The 18,499-nt window shown below is 36.5% G+C and overlaps 1 protein-coding gene across 1 annotated transcript; it reads right to left on the reverse strand.

Moving 5' to 3' along the window:
* Positions 1-16,667: 16,667 nt before the first annotated feature.
* LOC140835742 (uncharacterized) lies at positions 16,668-17,840 on the reverse strand. The gene has a single exon (XM_073201148.1). It carries the CDS (start codon positions 17,838-17,840, stop codon positions 16,668-16,670), a length of 1,173 nt encoding a protein of 390 aa, XP_073057249.1.
* Positions 17,841-18,499: the final 659 nt, after the last annotated feature.

The following is an 18,499-nucleotide window of genomic DNA, read 5'->3' on the forward strand; positions in this document are numbered from 1 at the left end:
CTCTCGAGCTTTCCTCATTTGAGCGAATGTCGCATTCTCACATATCCTTAATGCTTATTTAATATTAGCGTATAAAACTTAGTAAGTTATCACATGTTTAATGCTTGACTAACTGCCGTAATTCGACTTCACTTATAATTTGTAGAATTCTAGAATCCTGATATCAAGATTTTAGATTACTTACTCGACTAATTAAAACCTTAATATTTATTCATTAGCAACATATGTTGGATACAACTAATTCCTTTTCATTTTCATTTAAACCAAAATTTTCATATAAAAACCTATCCCATAAATTTGTAATTCACTTACACAACCCAAATAGTTTTAGATAACACAATTCCAACACACATATCTACTAAATCCCAAGTTTCTTAATGACTTAAAAAAAAATTCCTCAAGACAGTGTGTCTATCTCCTTTCTTACATGCGTCTTTCGAGTAACCTAACTACTAATCATACCCAACTTTCCAAATTTTTTATAACTCTAACACAGGTATAATTTTAACTCTTAATATCATGATTTAAACTTATGCTACATCAAACCTTAAGCTCCCAAAAATAAGTTAACTTACTGTCTAATCTTATAACTTAACTAATTGATCACTTCACCTTAAATTGTCGTAATTCTAAATTCTTAATTTGACACACATTATTCCACTAACATTTATATTTTCGAAGCCTAAAATTGGTTCATTCTACCATGCCCTCGATTACCATTCCTTATAGCAGTAAAACCAAGAAAACCTAAATCATCGAAGTTTCCTATCATTTAAACCATTAAATTCTTATTTACTGCTAATCTAGTCCCTAAATTTCTTAACAATTGCAAAATTAATTCCTAATTTCCTAGAAAATTATCAAATTAGTCCTTAATTTCGAAAATTGTACAATTAACACATAAGTTATTTGCATTCTTAATTCCATTCTATAGGTTTCCTGTAACATAAAGTTCAGTCATCTTAAGCTTATTAGTCCACGATCAATTCTCATAACCCATCTTACGTTTCCATCAATACCTAAAATAAAAATTATACATTTTCATACCTCTAAAGATCTTCGTAGTCTTCGAATCATTATTCATGATATGAAATCCTCAAAATTTATCTCAACTACATGCCCCGGAAGCATTCCTAATCTTCGAGATTAATTTATGAACCATAAGTAGAACATCGGTACTACTAACCAAAAATATAGTCAAATCATTTTCAATCTCTCCTAATTCCCAATATTCGAGTTCTTAGAAATGTCCAATTCCAAACGTAACGAACATGCAATCCAATCTAGTTTTCAAAATACATACTCTTCAAATCGTAAAAACAGATAGACATGTTACTAAAAATCGCTAAAAACATGTATCGTGTAAACATGCAGGTGATAACATTAAATCATTTAAAGATTTAAAATCATACAAAATTATAGACTTGAGGATTGGAAAGTGAGCTGCAGAAGTTGGCAGTGGCACAACCCTACACATGACCCTTGCTCTGATACCAACTGAAACGTCTGCTCATTTTAAAATTATACTGAATATTTTTATTTTTGATCTGAAAATGCAATAGCCGAAACCATGCCTACATAAATCAATAAAATTCGAATAACGCATTTTGGGAAATCATCCCACAGCTGAATAAATTAACTACAGTTAAAATTATAAAAAGAGCGACCAAACTAAACAATTTACCATTTAAAAATATAAAACGTCAAGCATATTAAAATCTGTCAAAACCCTAAACAAAATAAAATAATCAACCACTTAAAAAGTTGTTTAAACGTGTTCCCATATAATCATATTCTTGCGGAAGAATAAAAGGTTGACCGACGATTTCGGTTGGGAATAATTCTAGCAAGCGGACTAGGTCAAGTTATAGTAAATGGACGTACTGTCCAAGTATCGATCCCACAGAGACTATTATTTAATTACTAAGATTCAATTATTTTATTTAATCTAGGCAAACAAAAGTGAGCGATTGATTATTATTTCAATAAAGTGAATTTTTAAACTAATGTATGCTAACTAAATGACTAAATCAAATATCCGAGATGCTTGGAACTTGGGGATTTTCAAATTTAAATGAAATGACCGGGAACACACGATGGTAACAGACTTTTGATTAATATCATGCAATGGAATTATTTAACTATAGATCATTTGATGTCACGATGCGATCCTCTATATTAATTATAAAGCCTTTTCTAGAATTTATAATCCTATTTTCATTTAACAGTCCAACTATTTCTAATTGAATTTAATTAAACAAAAACGCATTCATCAACGATAGAATCACAGCTGTCGCCTAAAATCGCACACTGAAATCGAATACTATTTCTAGTCGATTTAACCGCGTGTTGATTAATATTTTTGAAGCTAAATTTAATTAATTCTCTTTCGGGTCAAGATTAAACAACAAACATGCAAATAATTGGCCAAATTAAAAGCACGAAATTTATGCAAATATCAATCAATAACATGGAATAATTTTATAAATCAAACGATCCAACGATAAATCAAAATCAATCGTTTGTCCCAATCGTGGTCCCGATCGCCGGAAAACTACTCCATAAATTCAAAACTAAAATCAAATTTAATGTTTGAATTCATGTTTAAGAAAATAAGAAAATAAAAGGGAAGAGAAATCTCAATGACGGTGCGCGGATCTTGCGTGTAAATTGCGCTGTTTTCGCCCAAGTCGCCGCCGTCTTCAAAAAGTTCAAAGCTTGCGCTCCTTTTTTCTCTCAAAGTCGGCTCCTGTCTCCCGAAATTCAACAACCATCTTCGTGTTAGGTTATTTTCTTTTTATATCTCCCAAGTCGCGAACAAAATCTTTGCCAAATTCTCGATCTGATATTGCGTACACGGACCCCGTGCTTGCATCCGGGAAAGGGTCCGTGTAGACTCTGCCTCAAAAATTCTTCCGGAATGGTGGACACGGACCCCGTGCCTGGGTCCGTCCAGGGGTCCGTGTAGACTCTGGATTTTTCTTCTCTGGATGATGACGAGCACGGACCCCGGATATAGGTCTGGCAAGAGGTCCGTGTAGACTCTGTTATTTGTGTCTCGAATATTGAAAGGCACGGACCTTCCTCCGGGGTCCGTGTCTGGGTCCGTGCTTCCTCGGCTGAATTCTTCTCTTATTGTTGAATGACACGGACCCGCCTCGGGGGTCCGTGTTTGGGGCCTTTGTCTCCAACACTTTTGTGTTTTCTCCTATTTTTCCGGGTATTTCTGATGTGGTGTTGCGAGGCTTGACTTTTCTTTTATTTCTTTGGTTTTCACCCGCTTTTGGTCAAACCTGCATACAGCCATAATGAAACGAAATAAGCGCAAAACTCGGAATAAAAAAGCCAAATAAGCACGAATACGACAAAATAAAATCCCTAAAATGCTATATAATTCGTGCTTATCAACTCCCCTACACTTAACCCTTGTTCGTCCTCGAACAAATCAGATAAAAATAAAGATGAGAAATATCTCAGATTCAGAACTCAAGTACCACTATCAAAACTTCTCAATTTGTCAAACTCTTTCACCCCCAGTCGAAAGATCACGCTTCGCATATCACAAGATTCGCTTTCGTCGCAATTTAAGATTCAAACATTTACCCAGTCAAGTTCAACAGAACAAAATGTTTGTAGTGTGTAGGTCAGACTCGTACTCATCTCCAGCTACTTGGTTTCATGATCACTTTTTTTTTTTTTTTTTTTTGTTATCGAAACGCCCCATATGCTTGACTTTCATACCCCTCTCTACTAAATGTTGAACGATGATGACTAGGTTAATAGGTCTTTTTAAGCTTATAACGTAAGGCCACGGTTCACGGCTACAAAAGAAGGCGTGGGAATCAAAAGTGAGAGAAGATAGAAAAAATTAATCCGGTCGCACATTCACTTAACTTTTGACTCATCACCAACTACTGCATTTTCATCATTTTTAGAGCTCTGTCGTTTCCTTTCTTTCTCATTGTCCCTCAACGTCACCCACAGATTTTTCGGGTGTTTTCAATACTACACACTTTCTTCCCTTTTCTTTTCTTTTTGTTTCTCTTTTTTTTTTTTTTTTTCAATCTTTTTCATGAATAAAGATTCATTGACTCCTCCACACATATTTCTTCAACCCATTGGGGTATTTCAACCATTTCAATGTGTACAGGAAGTTTATTTCTCTCACAAGTGGGTAGGGAAAAGTGTATAGGCTAAACTTCAGGTAGTTGATGTGGGACATTGAATAAATTACGAATGGGGGCTAATCGTGTGTCATAGACACACACCATTCGATTTTTGTAGGCTCAAAATGGGTTACTAGAGACAATAAATGATGTATCGGTTAGGCTTGAAAGGCTCAAACGGTCCAAAGATCGCCTAAATCATCCCTAAGTCACCATCGTTCGTATTTTCGCTTCGAGGGCTAATCAGACAAGTTCTAGGGATCGTTGTTCGATATATCTTTTTTTTTTTTTTTTTACAATTCACCAATTCACTATCAATGAGTAAAAGTTTGACCACGTGCATTGAACAAAATGTTGAAACATAACTGGTTCATGTTAGACTCTCTCCTTGAAACTACGACTCCTCTCACTCAATACTAGGCATGAAGCAATTTTCCGGGTGATCCAAAATCTAACAAATTAATCCGATTATCAAGTGAAACACGAGTTCTTAGTCTACAAATAGTTCCATCCTACGTGAAAAGTGCTGTTAAGTGTTGTGCAACGATGTGTAACAAAACTGACTCACCCCCACACTTTGAACTCGACACTGCCCTCAGTGTAAAACAATATAATTTGGACTAGCATGAATGTGAAAGCAAAAATACTTCCCTGGTTAGATGTCGCGCATGTGGTGGAAAGAGGTAGAGATCAGCCAATCCTGATAAATTCCACCGCCAGTAGATAAATTACCTGCACCACCATTCACTGAGATTAGCTTACGAATAATGCAGGAAAAACAAAAAGAAAGTAAATTAGAACAAATAAAATAAACTAAAGCATGAAAGAAAAAATAAAACTAAACACTGGGTTGCCTCCCAGTAAGCGCTAAATTTAGAGTCGATAGCCTGACTGTACTCCCTTGATTCAGTTGGGATCCTGCAGATCCACTGTGGTCGGCTCATCGGGTATGGCACCACCATGATAGACCTTCAGCCTATGTCCATTCACTTTAAATGCTCCAGTCGCTTCGCTAGTGATCTCCACTGTCCCATAAGGGAAAACTTGCGTGATGGTATATGGTCCTGACCACCGCGAACGCAACTTACCTGGGATCAACTTCAGTCTAGAATTATATAATTGTACATGTTGTCCCACCGCAAATTCTCGACCGAAAATGTTCTGATCATGCCAGCGTTTGGTTTTCTCTTTGTAAAGCTTGGCATTCTCATAAGCCTCCAACCGAAACTCATCCAATTCATTCAACTGCAGCACTCTATCATCACCTGTGGCTTTAGCATCAAAATTCAGAAATTTAGTTGCCCAATAAGCCTTATGTTCAAGTTCTACAGGTAGGTGACATGACTTTCCATACAACAATTTAAAAGGAGACATGCCGATGGGGGTTTTAAAAGCAGTGCGGTATGCCCACAGTGCATCGTCAAGTTTGCTAGACCATTCTTTCCTTGAAGCACCGACAATATTCTCAAGAATGCGCTTAATCTCTCGATTTGATACCTCGACTTGGTCACTAGTCTGGGGATGGTAAGGTGTAGCCACCTTATGTCGGACCCCATACTTTGCCAACAGACTGTCGAATTGACGATTGCAGAAATGAGTACCCCCATCGTTAATAATGGCTCTAGGTGTTCCAAAACGTGAAAAAATATTTTTCTTTAAAAATTGAACAACCACCTTAGAGTCATTAGTTTTGCATGCTAGTGCTTCCACCCACTTAGATACATAGTCTACAGCCACCAATATATACTTGTTCCCAAAAGAAACCGAGAACGGACCCATGAAATCTATATCCCAAACATCAAATATCTCACATACCAAAATATTATTAAGAGGCATTTCATGTCTTCTAGAGATATTACCTGTGCGCTGACAATTTGAACAATTTGTAACATACTCATGCGCATCCTTAAACAAAGTAGGCCAATAAAAACAAGACTGGAGGACTTTGGACGCAGTTCTAGTTGCTCCAAAATGGCCCCCAGCCGGACCAGCATGACAATGAAACAAAATTTCACTTACCTCTTCTTGGGGGACACATCTACGAATTATACCATCTGCACATATTCTAAACAAATAAGGGTCCTCCCACAAATAATATTTCAAATCAGAGAAAAATTTCTTCTTTTGCTGGTATGTAAAATGGGGAGGAATGAACTTACTTGATAGATAATTAACAAAATCGGCATACCATGGTAGACTGTTGATCGCAAACAGTTGCTCATCTGGAAAACTGTCTCGAATAAAGCCAATGTCTTGAATAGGGTTCTCCAATCGTGAGAGGTGATCTGCAACTTGATTCTCAGTCCCCTTCCTATCGATTATCGTCAAGTCAAATTCCTGCAGAAGAAGGATCCAACGAATTAGCCTTGGTTTCGCATCTTTTTTAGACATTAAGTATTTCAAGGCTGAATGATCGGTGTGCACGACAACTTTGCTCCCTATTAAATATGATCGAAATTTATCCAGAGCAAAAACTACAGCAAGAAGGAGCATAGTTCAGTTGAGCAGCGGACAGTGTCATACTAGCACAGTAAATGACATGGATGCATTTTTCTCTCTTTTGTCCCAACACTGCCCCTAGAGCGGTGTCGCTTGCGTCACACATCACCTCAAATGGCGACCCCCAATCGGGTGCTATCATCACAGGTGCGGTGATCAACTTCTCCTTCAGGGCCCGAAATGCCTGCACACACTCATCAGAAAAATCAAATGGCACATCTTTTATCAGCAAATTGGTCAGTGGCTTAGAAATGCAGGAAAAATCTTTGATAAAACGTCTATAAAACCCTGCATGTCCTAAAAAACTACGCACTCCTCTGATATTTGTTGGGGCTGGGAGTTTTTCAATTACTTCAATTTTTGACTTATCAACTTCAATCCCATTTTCAGAAATTTTGTGCCCCAACACTATCCCCTCTCTCACCATAAAATGGCATTTTTCCCAATTTAAAACCAAATTCGACTCCTCACATCTCTTCATGACTTTAGACAAGTTAACCAGACAAGTATCGAATGAAGAGCCAAAGACAGAGAAATTGTAAGGCCCGAGATTATATCATTTTAATCCGAGATTATTTAATTTACGAATTTTGGAATGAGGAATTAATTCCACGATTTTTGTAATTAAGTTGGATTGAAATTGAATTAAAAAGAGTTATTGGGGCCGAATTGCAATTAGTGTAAAGTTGAGGGACTAAAGTGCAAATATTGGAATTGAGTGGGACACTTGTCCTCACCATGCAAATTGATATAAAATGTTCATTCCTTCACAAACGAATTCAGCCAAGGAACCGAGAAGAACTCTAGGAAATCTCACGAGACTTTATTTTGATATAAATTGCGATTTTGCAAGATCCGTCTATCAGAATTTGATTCCGGACACAGTACTGTACTCCTCTCGACACAAGCTACAACTGGACGTAAGTTTTATTGAGTTCTGTTATCATTTGAAATTATGATATTGGAAGAATTATTATTTGATCAATATTATGTGTTCTGGGAATACTAGACATCGTAGAATCGAAGTCAGATCGAAGAACAGATTGATTATGAAATTGTTATGATTTTTCAGATTATATTAATTGAAATTGAATAGATTTGGATTATAGACTGATTACAAATTGTATCGAATATGGGTTATGATTTGTAATTAATATCTGGTGATATGGTATTGACGGGAAACTGAGATTGTGCCGTTATGCCGCTGATTTGAGTTAATTCAGATTAATCAGATTCAGAGTTGAATTGAGAATAAAATATTGATATTATGATTCTTGATATATCGTTTCAGATTTACAGAGACAGTCTTGAGTTCAGAACTTCGATTGCTTTAGACCGAGACTATAAACGAAAGGTATAAATTAATGTTGAGTTGGGATTGCACAACTCGAGGGAGGTTTGACTCGAGTTTCCCTAAATCACATACTTTACCTTATTGCATTGATATTTGCATTAAGTTGATTGATGTACTTGTTCTCTTGATATTAGATGACAGGTATTAGACGAGTTATCTTGTGACAGAAGTGCCGGATAGTGGTGGTATCGCCACGGCACATTACACGATGTCTCAAGATAGGATATTAGCGATAGAGCTACAGTCCTTGACGGTTAGGTCAGGACACTGAATGTTTGGTTATATCGAGTAATGGAATCTATTACGGAATTCGATATAGGAACACCATATTTGGTTATATCGAGTAAAGGGTATTGGAATTCTTCTATTACGGAATTCGATATAGGAATACCAGGGCACTGGTTATATCGAGTAATAGAGATTATGGTTCCATCCTTTACGGAATTCGATATAGGAATACCAAATCTGGAAACCGGGATCCCTAGACTAGGATTGAGTCTAGTCTAAAACGTGGAGTCACGAGCTTGAGTGACAGTTATATTGATTGATATTGATTGATGTTGATTATGTTCCTGAATATGGTTCATGTCCTTTTATGTTCCTGATATTGGTACATGTTTAGAATAGAAGTTATTCTTGAGATTGATTATGTTCCTGATGTTGGTACATGTTTAGAATATAAGTTATTCTTGAGATTGATTATGTTCCTGATGTTGGTACATGTTTAGAATAGAAGTTATTCTTGATATGGAGTATGTGCCTGATATTAGTATATGTTTAGAATAGGATTTATTCTTGATATTGAATTATGTTCCGGATTAGGGTACATGTTTAGAATATGATTTATTCTTGTTATTGATTTATATCATGATTTTGATATATGATATGATTGTCTGTTATATGCTTTTATATTGTTTATATGATTGCATGTATACATGATTTATACTGGGATATTTATATCTCACCGGAGTTATCCGGCTGTTGTCTTGTTTGTATGTGTGCATGGCAACAGGTGGGCTAGGATCAGGGTCAAGAAGAGAACGAGGCTGGACTAGATAGCGTGGAGATCCGGACTTTGAAGCAACTTAGGGTTCAGCACTGACTTATAGTTGAACCTAGTCGGATTATTGTAGATCATACAATAATTGTATGTTATGTTTAATATGTAATTTGAATTTAATTACATTCTGTTTCCGCTGTGCAATTTTTTAAAAAACAATTTAGACCCTGTTTATTATACTTGATTATTTATTCCTAAATACGATTAAGGAATGAATTAGCTTCCGGGTCCCCACAACAGGTGGTATCAGAGCTGTAGGTCCTTGAATTGTAGGTTCCTTAGCACTGAAATAGAAAAGAGTGAGCGGGGTAGACTGAGTTTTCTTTCATGCTTTTGATTGCTAGCATGTGATATAGTATTATGTTGATTTACATTGAGTATGCTAGCATGCCAGCATGTTTTATTGCGTTTAAATGTATGTTACCTGAATATCCGAATTGATTTGGTAATATATCTGATTTGAAAATAAATCAGAACCAATTTTGATCAGAAGGTAAGCTGATCAGAAAGGGATTGAGATTGATTATCTCCTGTGATTACTGACTCCTGTGATCATCAGATATACCTCGTAGAAGAATTTCAGAAAGGGGTAGTACTTCGTCTGATCAGATAGATGTATCAGAAATTCAGATGAAAACTAAATTGAAAGAGTTTCAGTTATTTTAGCCGCCGATTCTGAGTGGTGTCGGGACGTCTGAAGAGTATGAGAACTGGTTGGATGACATAGAAATACTGTTCGAATTACTTAATTGTACAGATGAACAGAGAATTAAACCGGTATTCCCTCAGTTACGAGAAGCTGCCAGAAGTTGGTGGATTACAACCAAAGGAGTACTATAACTGAGAGGTTCCCGAGGATTTCAGGGAGCTGGATCATCTGGATATGGTGATCAAGGAACAGACCCAGGACACACTTGATGATATAGTGGCAGGTATTGTTCCTTTATGATTATGGTGCATATGTATTGATATATACTAATGCAATCGGTATGATTATCCTTGATTGGGTGGCACTGATATATGCTTTACATGTTGGTTCTGTATCTACTGTGGTATTGGTTCTTTACCTTTTTGGGAAAAGAATTTGATATCAGTGATATTCTGTGAGATATTATATACTGCAGTAAGTTGAGAATAGGATTGAATTAGGACAGATTGTACTTGTATTGTCTGATGATGACTGCATGATTGATATTGATATATAGAACAAGTACAGATTTATTATAGAGTCTTGCCAGGAGATGGTAAGATTCGAACCTGAAATGGCCAAGGAATGAATGATATACGGTAAGGGATTTAGATTTTGAATTCCTTGATATCCGTATTATGTATGATTCGATGATTATCGAAAGGAATGGAATACTCCCTTATGTATTCAGTTGATGACTGAAGTTTAGTCTATCAGGGATTGATTTACTAATAGCAGGAAGTTTGCTATAGTCTTTCAGATGAGATTTCAGGTTGTCCTGTATCAGGAAAAGTGATTTCAGCTTTGATTTGATTCCAGGTATTGGTTTCATTTTATAATTTCTTATAGACTGATACTGATTGAATTGAAAGAATTGAGAAATCAGTTGAAAGAATTATTGTCTAAAAGTTAAGGTTACATTTGATTATATGTTTCTCTGGAAAGTACTTCAGTTCCAATTATTGGTTGATGGATCATGTGTTCAGCAATATTCTGAAGACCTTATGCTCGTTTTATCTATGACATTTTGATATATTCGCAGCGTATGACTGAATTGAATATTCTGGGAACTGAGATTGTGGTATACAGAATTGTTCGGATATGAATCTCCATTGTGACTGATTGTATTCAGAGTCTATGATATCTGAAGATAGTATACTGACTGAATTATAGTACTGTTGAGACAGGGACCAGTGACTGAGAATGACATTGATATGGCAGAATGTCAGAGATATCAGAAATGTCAGAAATTGCGTCTTATGCAGTCAGTAGATCAGTATTGCGTATTGATATTCTGAATCTGATATGATATTATTATCACTCTAAGTCTGTGTTTGATATCGATTGTTATGAACCGTTGAGATGATAAACAGTTCAGAAGTTTGATCAGACTGTTCAGAACTTGATTTGATAGTTAAAACAGTGTGTCAGAGCCGATTACCAGGTAAGTAATATTTTATTTTATATGATTAGCTGATTTGTTTGTGTCAGATATTCGGATTTGAATGGCAGGTATTGTCAGATGCACACAGTAGTAGATTCAGTACTGTTCTGGTAACAGGAAATGTGTGATAATTCGAATGGACAGTTTTGATATAAACAGATGAAATTAGTTATGTCAGAATTTATATTGAAATGTCTAAATCGTTGACTGATGAAGACAGGAAGATAGAAACCAAGAGATTGATTATCTTGATTATTGATTTTTAAATAGAAATGGGAGTACATTTCTATGGATCTGGTGATGGAATCACCGAAATGTTGCCAAGATTGTACCAGTAAGTGGTTATAATTGAACAATTGTTCAAATCTGCCTATGTTATATTGTATAGGATGACGTACAAATATGACCAGACGACTAAGAAGTATGTCAAAAACGGGGGTCAGATGGTATTGAATGCCAAAGTTGATTTTATCAGACTGTGATTTTCGTTTGATTTTATACTTTTGGCTGAGTGTATAGCATAATTTGCATCTATGATTTATAGATTGACAGATAGTCGGAGTGAACTATCTAGATACTGGAAGATATCGAGGACATGTAGTGCTGTATTTTAGCACTAATTGACATGATTGATTGTCAGTTATGAATTTTCGTACAACGAGAGCTATCAGATGAGTATTGAGATGTTGTACAGTGAGAACTGTCAATTTCCGTGGTATGGAGATTTATATTTCGATAATACTTGAGACTTAATCTGATAGGATCGGAGATCAGATAAAGAAAATGGAATCAACGCAGAATAAACGGATTAAATATACCAATGTCGGATGATGACTGTTAGTATTTGAAACCGAAGATTGAGTATGTCTTTGATTGGGATTAACAAATAATGATATTGATTGTTTTGAATTGTTGATTGGTGTATACGGATGTTGTATCGCCAATAGTGGCGATTGATTCCATCACAAGTTATTTCGAGTAGGATTATGATATTATACTCTTTGGATGATTATTCCTGTCTGGAATCAGAGATTCATGAAAGAAAGATATTTCCGGATGAAAAATATTTCGCTGTTGGAAGTACAGTACAGTCGTTGGGACATCGAAGAGGATAACTGAAAGACAGAATCTGATATGAGATTGAAATGTCAGAGTTGATTCATTGAGATACGTTTTCTGATTTACCTCTTGTATACGTTTCGTGTTGATATCTGACTTGATTACCTGTGATTTCGAGGACGAAATCGTATCTTAGAGGGGGAGAATTGTAAGGCCCGAGATTATATCATTTTAATCCGAGATTATTTAATTTACGAATTTTGGAATGAGGAATTAATTCCACGAATTTTGTAATTAAGTTGGATTGAAATTGAATTAAAAAGAGTTATTGGGGCCGAATTGCAATTAGTGTAAAGTTGAGGGACTAAAGTGCAAATATTGGAATTGAGTGGGACACTTGTCCTCACCATGCAAATTGATATAAAATGTTCATTCCTTCACAAACGAATTCAGCCAAGGAACCGAGAAGAACTCTAGGAAATCTCACGAGACTTTATTTTGAAATAAATTGCGATTTTGCAAGATCCGTCTATCAGAATTTGATTCCGGACACAGTACTGTACTCCTCTCGACACAAGCTACAACTGGACGTAAGTTTTATTGAGTTCTGTTATCATTTGAAATTATGATATTGGAAGAATTATTATTTGATCAATATTATGTGTTCTGGGAATACTAGACATCGTAGAATCGAAGTCAGATCGAAGAACAGATTGATTATGAAATTGTTATGATTTTTCAGATTATATTAATTGAAATTGAATAGATTTGGATTATAGACTGATTACAAATTGTATCGAATATGGGTTATGATTTGTAATTAATATCTGGTGATATGGTATTGACGGGAAACTGAGATTGTGCCGTTATGCCGCTGATTTGAGTTAATTCAGATTAATCAGATTCAGAGTTGAATTGAGAATAAAATATTGATATTATGATTCTTGATATATCGTTTCAGATTTACAGATACAGTCTTGAGTTCAGAACTTCGATTGCTTTAGACCGAGACTATAAACGAAAGATATAAATTAATGTTGAGTTGGGATTGCACAACTCGAGGGAGGTTTGACTCGAGTTTCCCTAAATCACATACTTTACCTTATTGCATTGATATTTGCATTAAGTTGATTGATGTACTTGTTCTCTTGATATTAGATGACAGGTATTAGACGAGTTATCTTGTGACAGAAGTGCCGGATAGTGGTGGTATCGCCACGGCACATTGCACGATGTCTCAAGATAGGATATTAGCGATAGAGCTACAGTCCTTGACGGTTAGGTCAGGACACTGAATGTTTGGTTATATCGAGTAATGGAATCTATTACGGAATTCGATATAGGAACACCATATTTGGTTATATCGAGTAAAGGGTATTGGAATTCTTCTATTACGGAATTCGATATAGGAATACCAGGGCACTGGTTATATCGAGTAATAGAGATTATGGTTCCATCCTTTACGGAATTCGATATAGGAATACCAAATCTGGAAACCGGGATCCCTAGACTAGGATTGAGTCTAGTCTAAAACGTGGAGTCACGAGCTTGAGTGACAGTTATATTGATTGATATTGATTGATGTTGATTATGTTCCTGAATATGGTTCATGTCCTTTTATGTTCCTGATATTGGTACATGTTTAGAATAGAAGTTATTCTTGAGATTGATTATGTTCCTGATGTTGGTACATGTTTAGAATATAAGTTATTCTTGAGATTGATTATGTTCCTGATGTTGGTACATGTTTAGAATAGAAGTTATTCTTGATATGGAGTATGTGCCTGATATTAGTATATGTTTAGAATATGATTTATTCTTGATATTGAATTATGTTCTGGATTAGGGTACATGTTTAGAATATGATTTATTCTTGTTATTGATTTATATCATGATTTTGATATATGATATGATTTGTCTGTTATATGCTTTTATATTGTTTATATGATTGCATGTATACATGATTTATACTGGGATATTTATATCTCACCGGAGTTATCCGGCTGTTGTCTTGTTTGTATGTGTGCATGGCAACAGGTGGGCTAGGATCAGGGTCAAGAAGAGAACGAGGCTGGACTAGATAGCGTGGAGATCCGGACTTTGAAGCAACTTAGGGTTCAGCACTGACTTATAGTTGAACCTAGTCGGATTATTGTAGATCATACAATAATTGTATGTTATGTTTAATATGTAATTTGAATTTAATTACATTCTGTTTCCGCTGTGCAATTTTTTAAAAAAAAATTTATATACTTGATTATTTATTCCTAAATACGATTAAGGAATGAATTAGCTTCCGGGTCCCCACAGAAATCATCCATGAATATTTCAATGAAATCCTCAATCATATCATGAAAAATTGCCATCATGCATCGTTGGAAGGTCGCTGGTGCATTACATAGACCGAATGGCATTCGTTTATATGCAAATGTCCCATAAGGACAAGTAAAAGTGGTTTTCTCCTGATCTTCAGGGTCAATAGGAATTTGCATATAACCTGAATAACCATCCAGGAAACAGTAAAAAGGATGCCCAGCTAACCTTTCCAACATTTGATCAATAAAAGGGAGGGGGAAGTGGTCTTTACGGGTGGCGTCATTAAGTTTTCTATAATCAATGCAAACACGCCACCCTGTAACAGTTCTAGTAGGGATCAATTCATTATTCTCATTCTTGACAACAGTGATCCCACCCTTTTTCGGAACTACTTGCACTGGACTAACCCACCTACTATCAGAAATCGGGTAAATAATACCTGCGTCCAGTAGCTTAATCACATCTTTCTTTACCACCTCTTGCATAGCTGGGTTCAATCGTCTTTGAGGTTGGGTAGAAGTCTTGTGGTCAGCCTCCATCAGAATTTTGTGCATGCACATGGATGAACTGATCCCCTTGATGTCTGCAATGCTCCAACCTATTGCTTTGATATTATCCCTCAGAACTCGCAGCAGCTTTTCTTCCTCCAAACCTGTCAAAATAGATGAGACAATTACTGGCAGTTTATCATTGTCAAGCAAAAATAAATATTTCAAATGAGAAGGAAGAGGTTTCATCTCTAAGATTGGGGCTTCTTCAATGGATGACCTTAAAGGTCTTGGGACATGCCCAAGCTCCCCAATCCTAGAGTTTACCGTTCTCGAAATCGATCTGCCTGCTTCCAGATAAAGCATGTATTCCTTAATATCCTCATTTTCCAACTCTCCTGAACATGAATCAGTCAAACAAACCTCCAAAGGATCTTCACCTATCAGTACCTGCAAACTACACTCAACAAGCTCGTTAGTAGCATCAATTCTAAAACAATCAGATGTATCATTAGGATATTTGATGGACTGAAAAACATTAAACACCACACTCTCATCATTCAGTCTCAACACCAACTCACCCTTTTGTACATCTATCAGAGCTTTCCCAGTGGCTAAAAATGGTCTTCCTAAAATTAGAGGAATCTCACGATCCTCTTCCATGTCTAACACAACAAAATCCACTGGAAAAATAAACTTGTCAACTTTCACCAACACATCCTCTACAACTCCCCTAGGAAATTTAATTGATCTATCAGCTAACTGTAGAGAAATTGTAGTTGGTTTCACTTCACCTATCCCTAGCTTCTCAAAACATGAATAAGGCATCAAGTTAATGCTTGCACCTAAGTCACACAAAGCCTTAGCAAAAAATGAAGTTCCTATGGTACAGGGAATAGAGAAACTACCTGGATCCTTAAGCTTTGGAGGTAATTTATTTTGTAAAATAGCAGAACATTCCTCCGAAAGCTTAACTGTCTCAAAATCAACCAATTTCCTCTTGTTTGATAAGATTTCTTTAAGAAATCTTGCATATGAGGGCATTTGAGCTAAAGCTTCTGCAAATGGGATATTTATGTGCAGCTTTTTGAAAATCTCAAGGAATTTTGAAAATTGAGTATCCAATTGCAGTTGCTTAGCTCTTTGGGGAAAAGGGAGTGAATTTATATCAATATGAGAGTTCGAGTTTAGAGACTTACCTTTCTCCCTTGCGTCGTTGGGTCCTTGATTTAATGGCCTCTTCTCCTTCACATCACTTTCAACATCGATCACTTCATGCTTTATGGGAGACGTCACCGTGACTGCATTGACACCTTTTGGATTCTTTTCCGTGTCACTAGGTAGTGTACCCGGAGCTCGTGTAGCCATTTGTGTCGCTAACTGTCCTAGTTGCGTCTCCACTCTTTGCATCATGGCATCATGGTTTTGCCATCTCATTTCATTTCCAGCGATGTATTTGGCAAGCATGTCCTCAAGGTTCGACTTACTATCCTGCGGCTTGAAACCGGGTGGCATAGAAGGTCCAGCACCTTGTGGAGGCTTAGGTGGTTGTTGAGGAGGCTTTTGCTGCATAAGATGTTGTGGAGGATTAAACTATAATGGCATAACAGCATTTTCTGACTGTCTCCACCCGAAATTTGGATGATTCCTCCAGCCTGGATTATACGAGAAACTGTATGGATTGTTTTGCTGACGCCCCTGGTTTCCCAAATAATTTACTGAATCCCCTCCAAAACACTGTATTTCCTCACAAGGCATATCCGGCATGAATGGCATGTCACAAGATGGACCACCAACTATTTCAGCATTTCCTTGGATCTGATTCACTGACTTGACTGGTATTGACTTCTGCGCTTGTAACTGTGACATCTGATGTGTCAATCCATCAAGTTTCGCTGTAATCGCTGTCAAAGCATCCATCTCAAGGAATCCTACTTTCTTCTCCCTGCGGTTGTCTTGCCAACCCACATTGCTCTCGGCCATATTAGATATGATTTCGAGCGCTGCGGTTGGCATTTTCCTGTATAAACTCCCATTTGCTGCCGCATCAAGCATAGATCTCACAGAAGGATCTACCCCATAGTAAAATGTCTCCACCTGCTGGCCTACTGAAAAACCATGTCTCGGGCACATTCTCAACATCTTTTTAAACCTCGCCCATGCTGAATTCAGTGATTCCCCATCTCTCTGTCTAAATGAAGTGATTTCATTTCGCAGTTGTGTAATCTTAGTAGGGGGAAAATACCTGTGCATGAAGAACTCAACTAGCCCATCCCAAGTAGTGATAGAACCAGCTGGAAGGTCGCGAAGCCACTCCATAGCTTCTCCTTGCAAGGAGAATGGAAATAGTCTGAGTCGAATGGCATCAGTACTCACCCCATTGCACTTAATCGTATCACAGATTGACAGAAAATTCTCCAGATGTGCATTGGGGTCTTCAGATGGTGCTCCACCGAACTTTACTTGCATTTGGATCATCTGGATGATGCCTGGCTTCAGCTCGAATGAATTTGCCTGAATCGTAGGGCGGATGATACTAGACCCATAACCTCCAAATGCTGGCCGATGAAGTTCCATCAACGTACGTTCATCCTCTTCTCCGGCCATTCCTTCGAATTCTGGTTTAAGATCTATTTCAGGTTCTGCTTCAGACTCGGATTCAAAAGACAAGTTGTTGTTCCTTCGATTTCTGCGGATGCTGCGAAGGGTGCTTTCAATCTCCAGATCAAGTGGCACTAGATTTTTGACGTCCTGAGCACGGTTCATATAACACGAGCTAACCCCTGAAATCAAAAATTTAAGTGCACAATTTAAGCTTCAAAAGAGTATATAATAAGAAAAACTGAAACAAAATTAATTAAAATACTAAAGAAAAGAATAACTGAAAAATTTAAAACTAAGAATAAAAGCCTAGTCTCAAACAAATAATTTATCCTAATATTAAATAAATAGTCCCCGGCAACGGCGCCAAAAACTTGACCGACGATTTCGGTTGGGAATAATTCTAGCAAGCGGACTAGGTCAAGTTATAGTAAATAGACGTACTGTCCAAGTATTGATCCCACATAGACTATTATTTAATTACTAAGATTCAATTATTTTATTTAATCTAGGCAAACAAAAGTGAGCGATTGATTATTATTTCAATAAAGTGAATTTTTAAACTAATGTATGCTAATTAAATGACTAAATCAAATATCCGAGATGCTTGGAACTTGGGGATTTTCAAATTTAAATGAAATGACCGGGAACACACGATGGTAACAGACTTTTGATTAATATCATGCAATGTAATTATTTAACTATAGATCATTTGATGTCACGATGCGATCCTCTATATTAATTATAAAGCTATTTCTAGAATTTATAATCCTATTTTCATTTAACAGTCCAACTATTTCTAATTGAATTTAATTAAACAAAAA

Source organism: Primulina eburnea, chromosome 7 (assembly GCF_022965805.1).
Source record: "Primulina eburnea isolate SZY01 chromosome 7, ASM2296580v1, whole genome shotgun sequence".
In the NCBI taxonomy this organism is placed as follows: domain Eukaryota; kingdom Viridiplantae; phylum Streptophyta; class Magnoliopsida; order Lamiales; family Gesneriaceae; genus Primulina; species Primulina eburnea.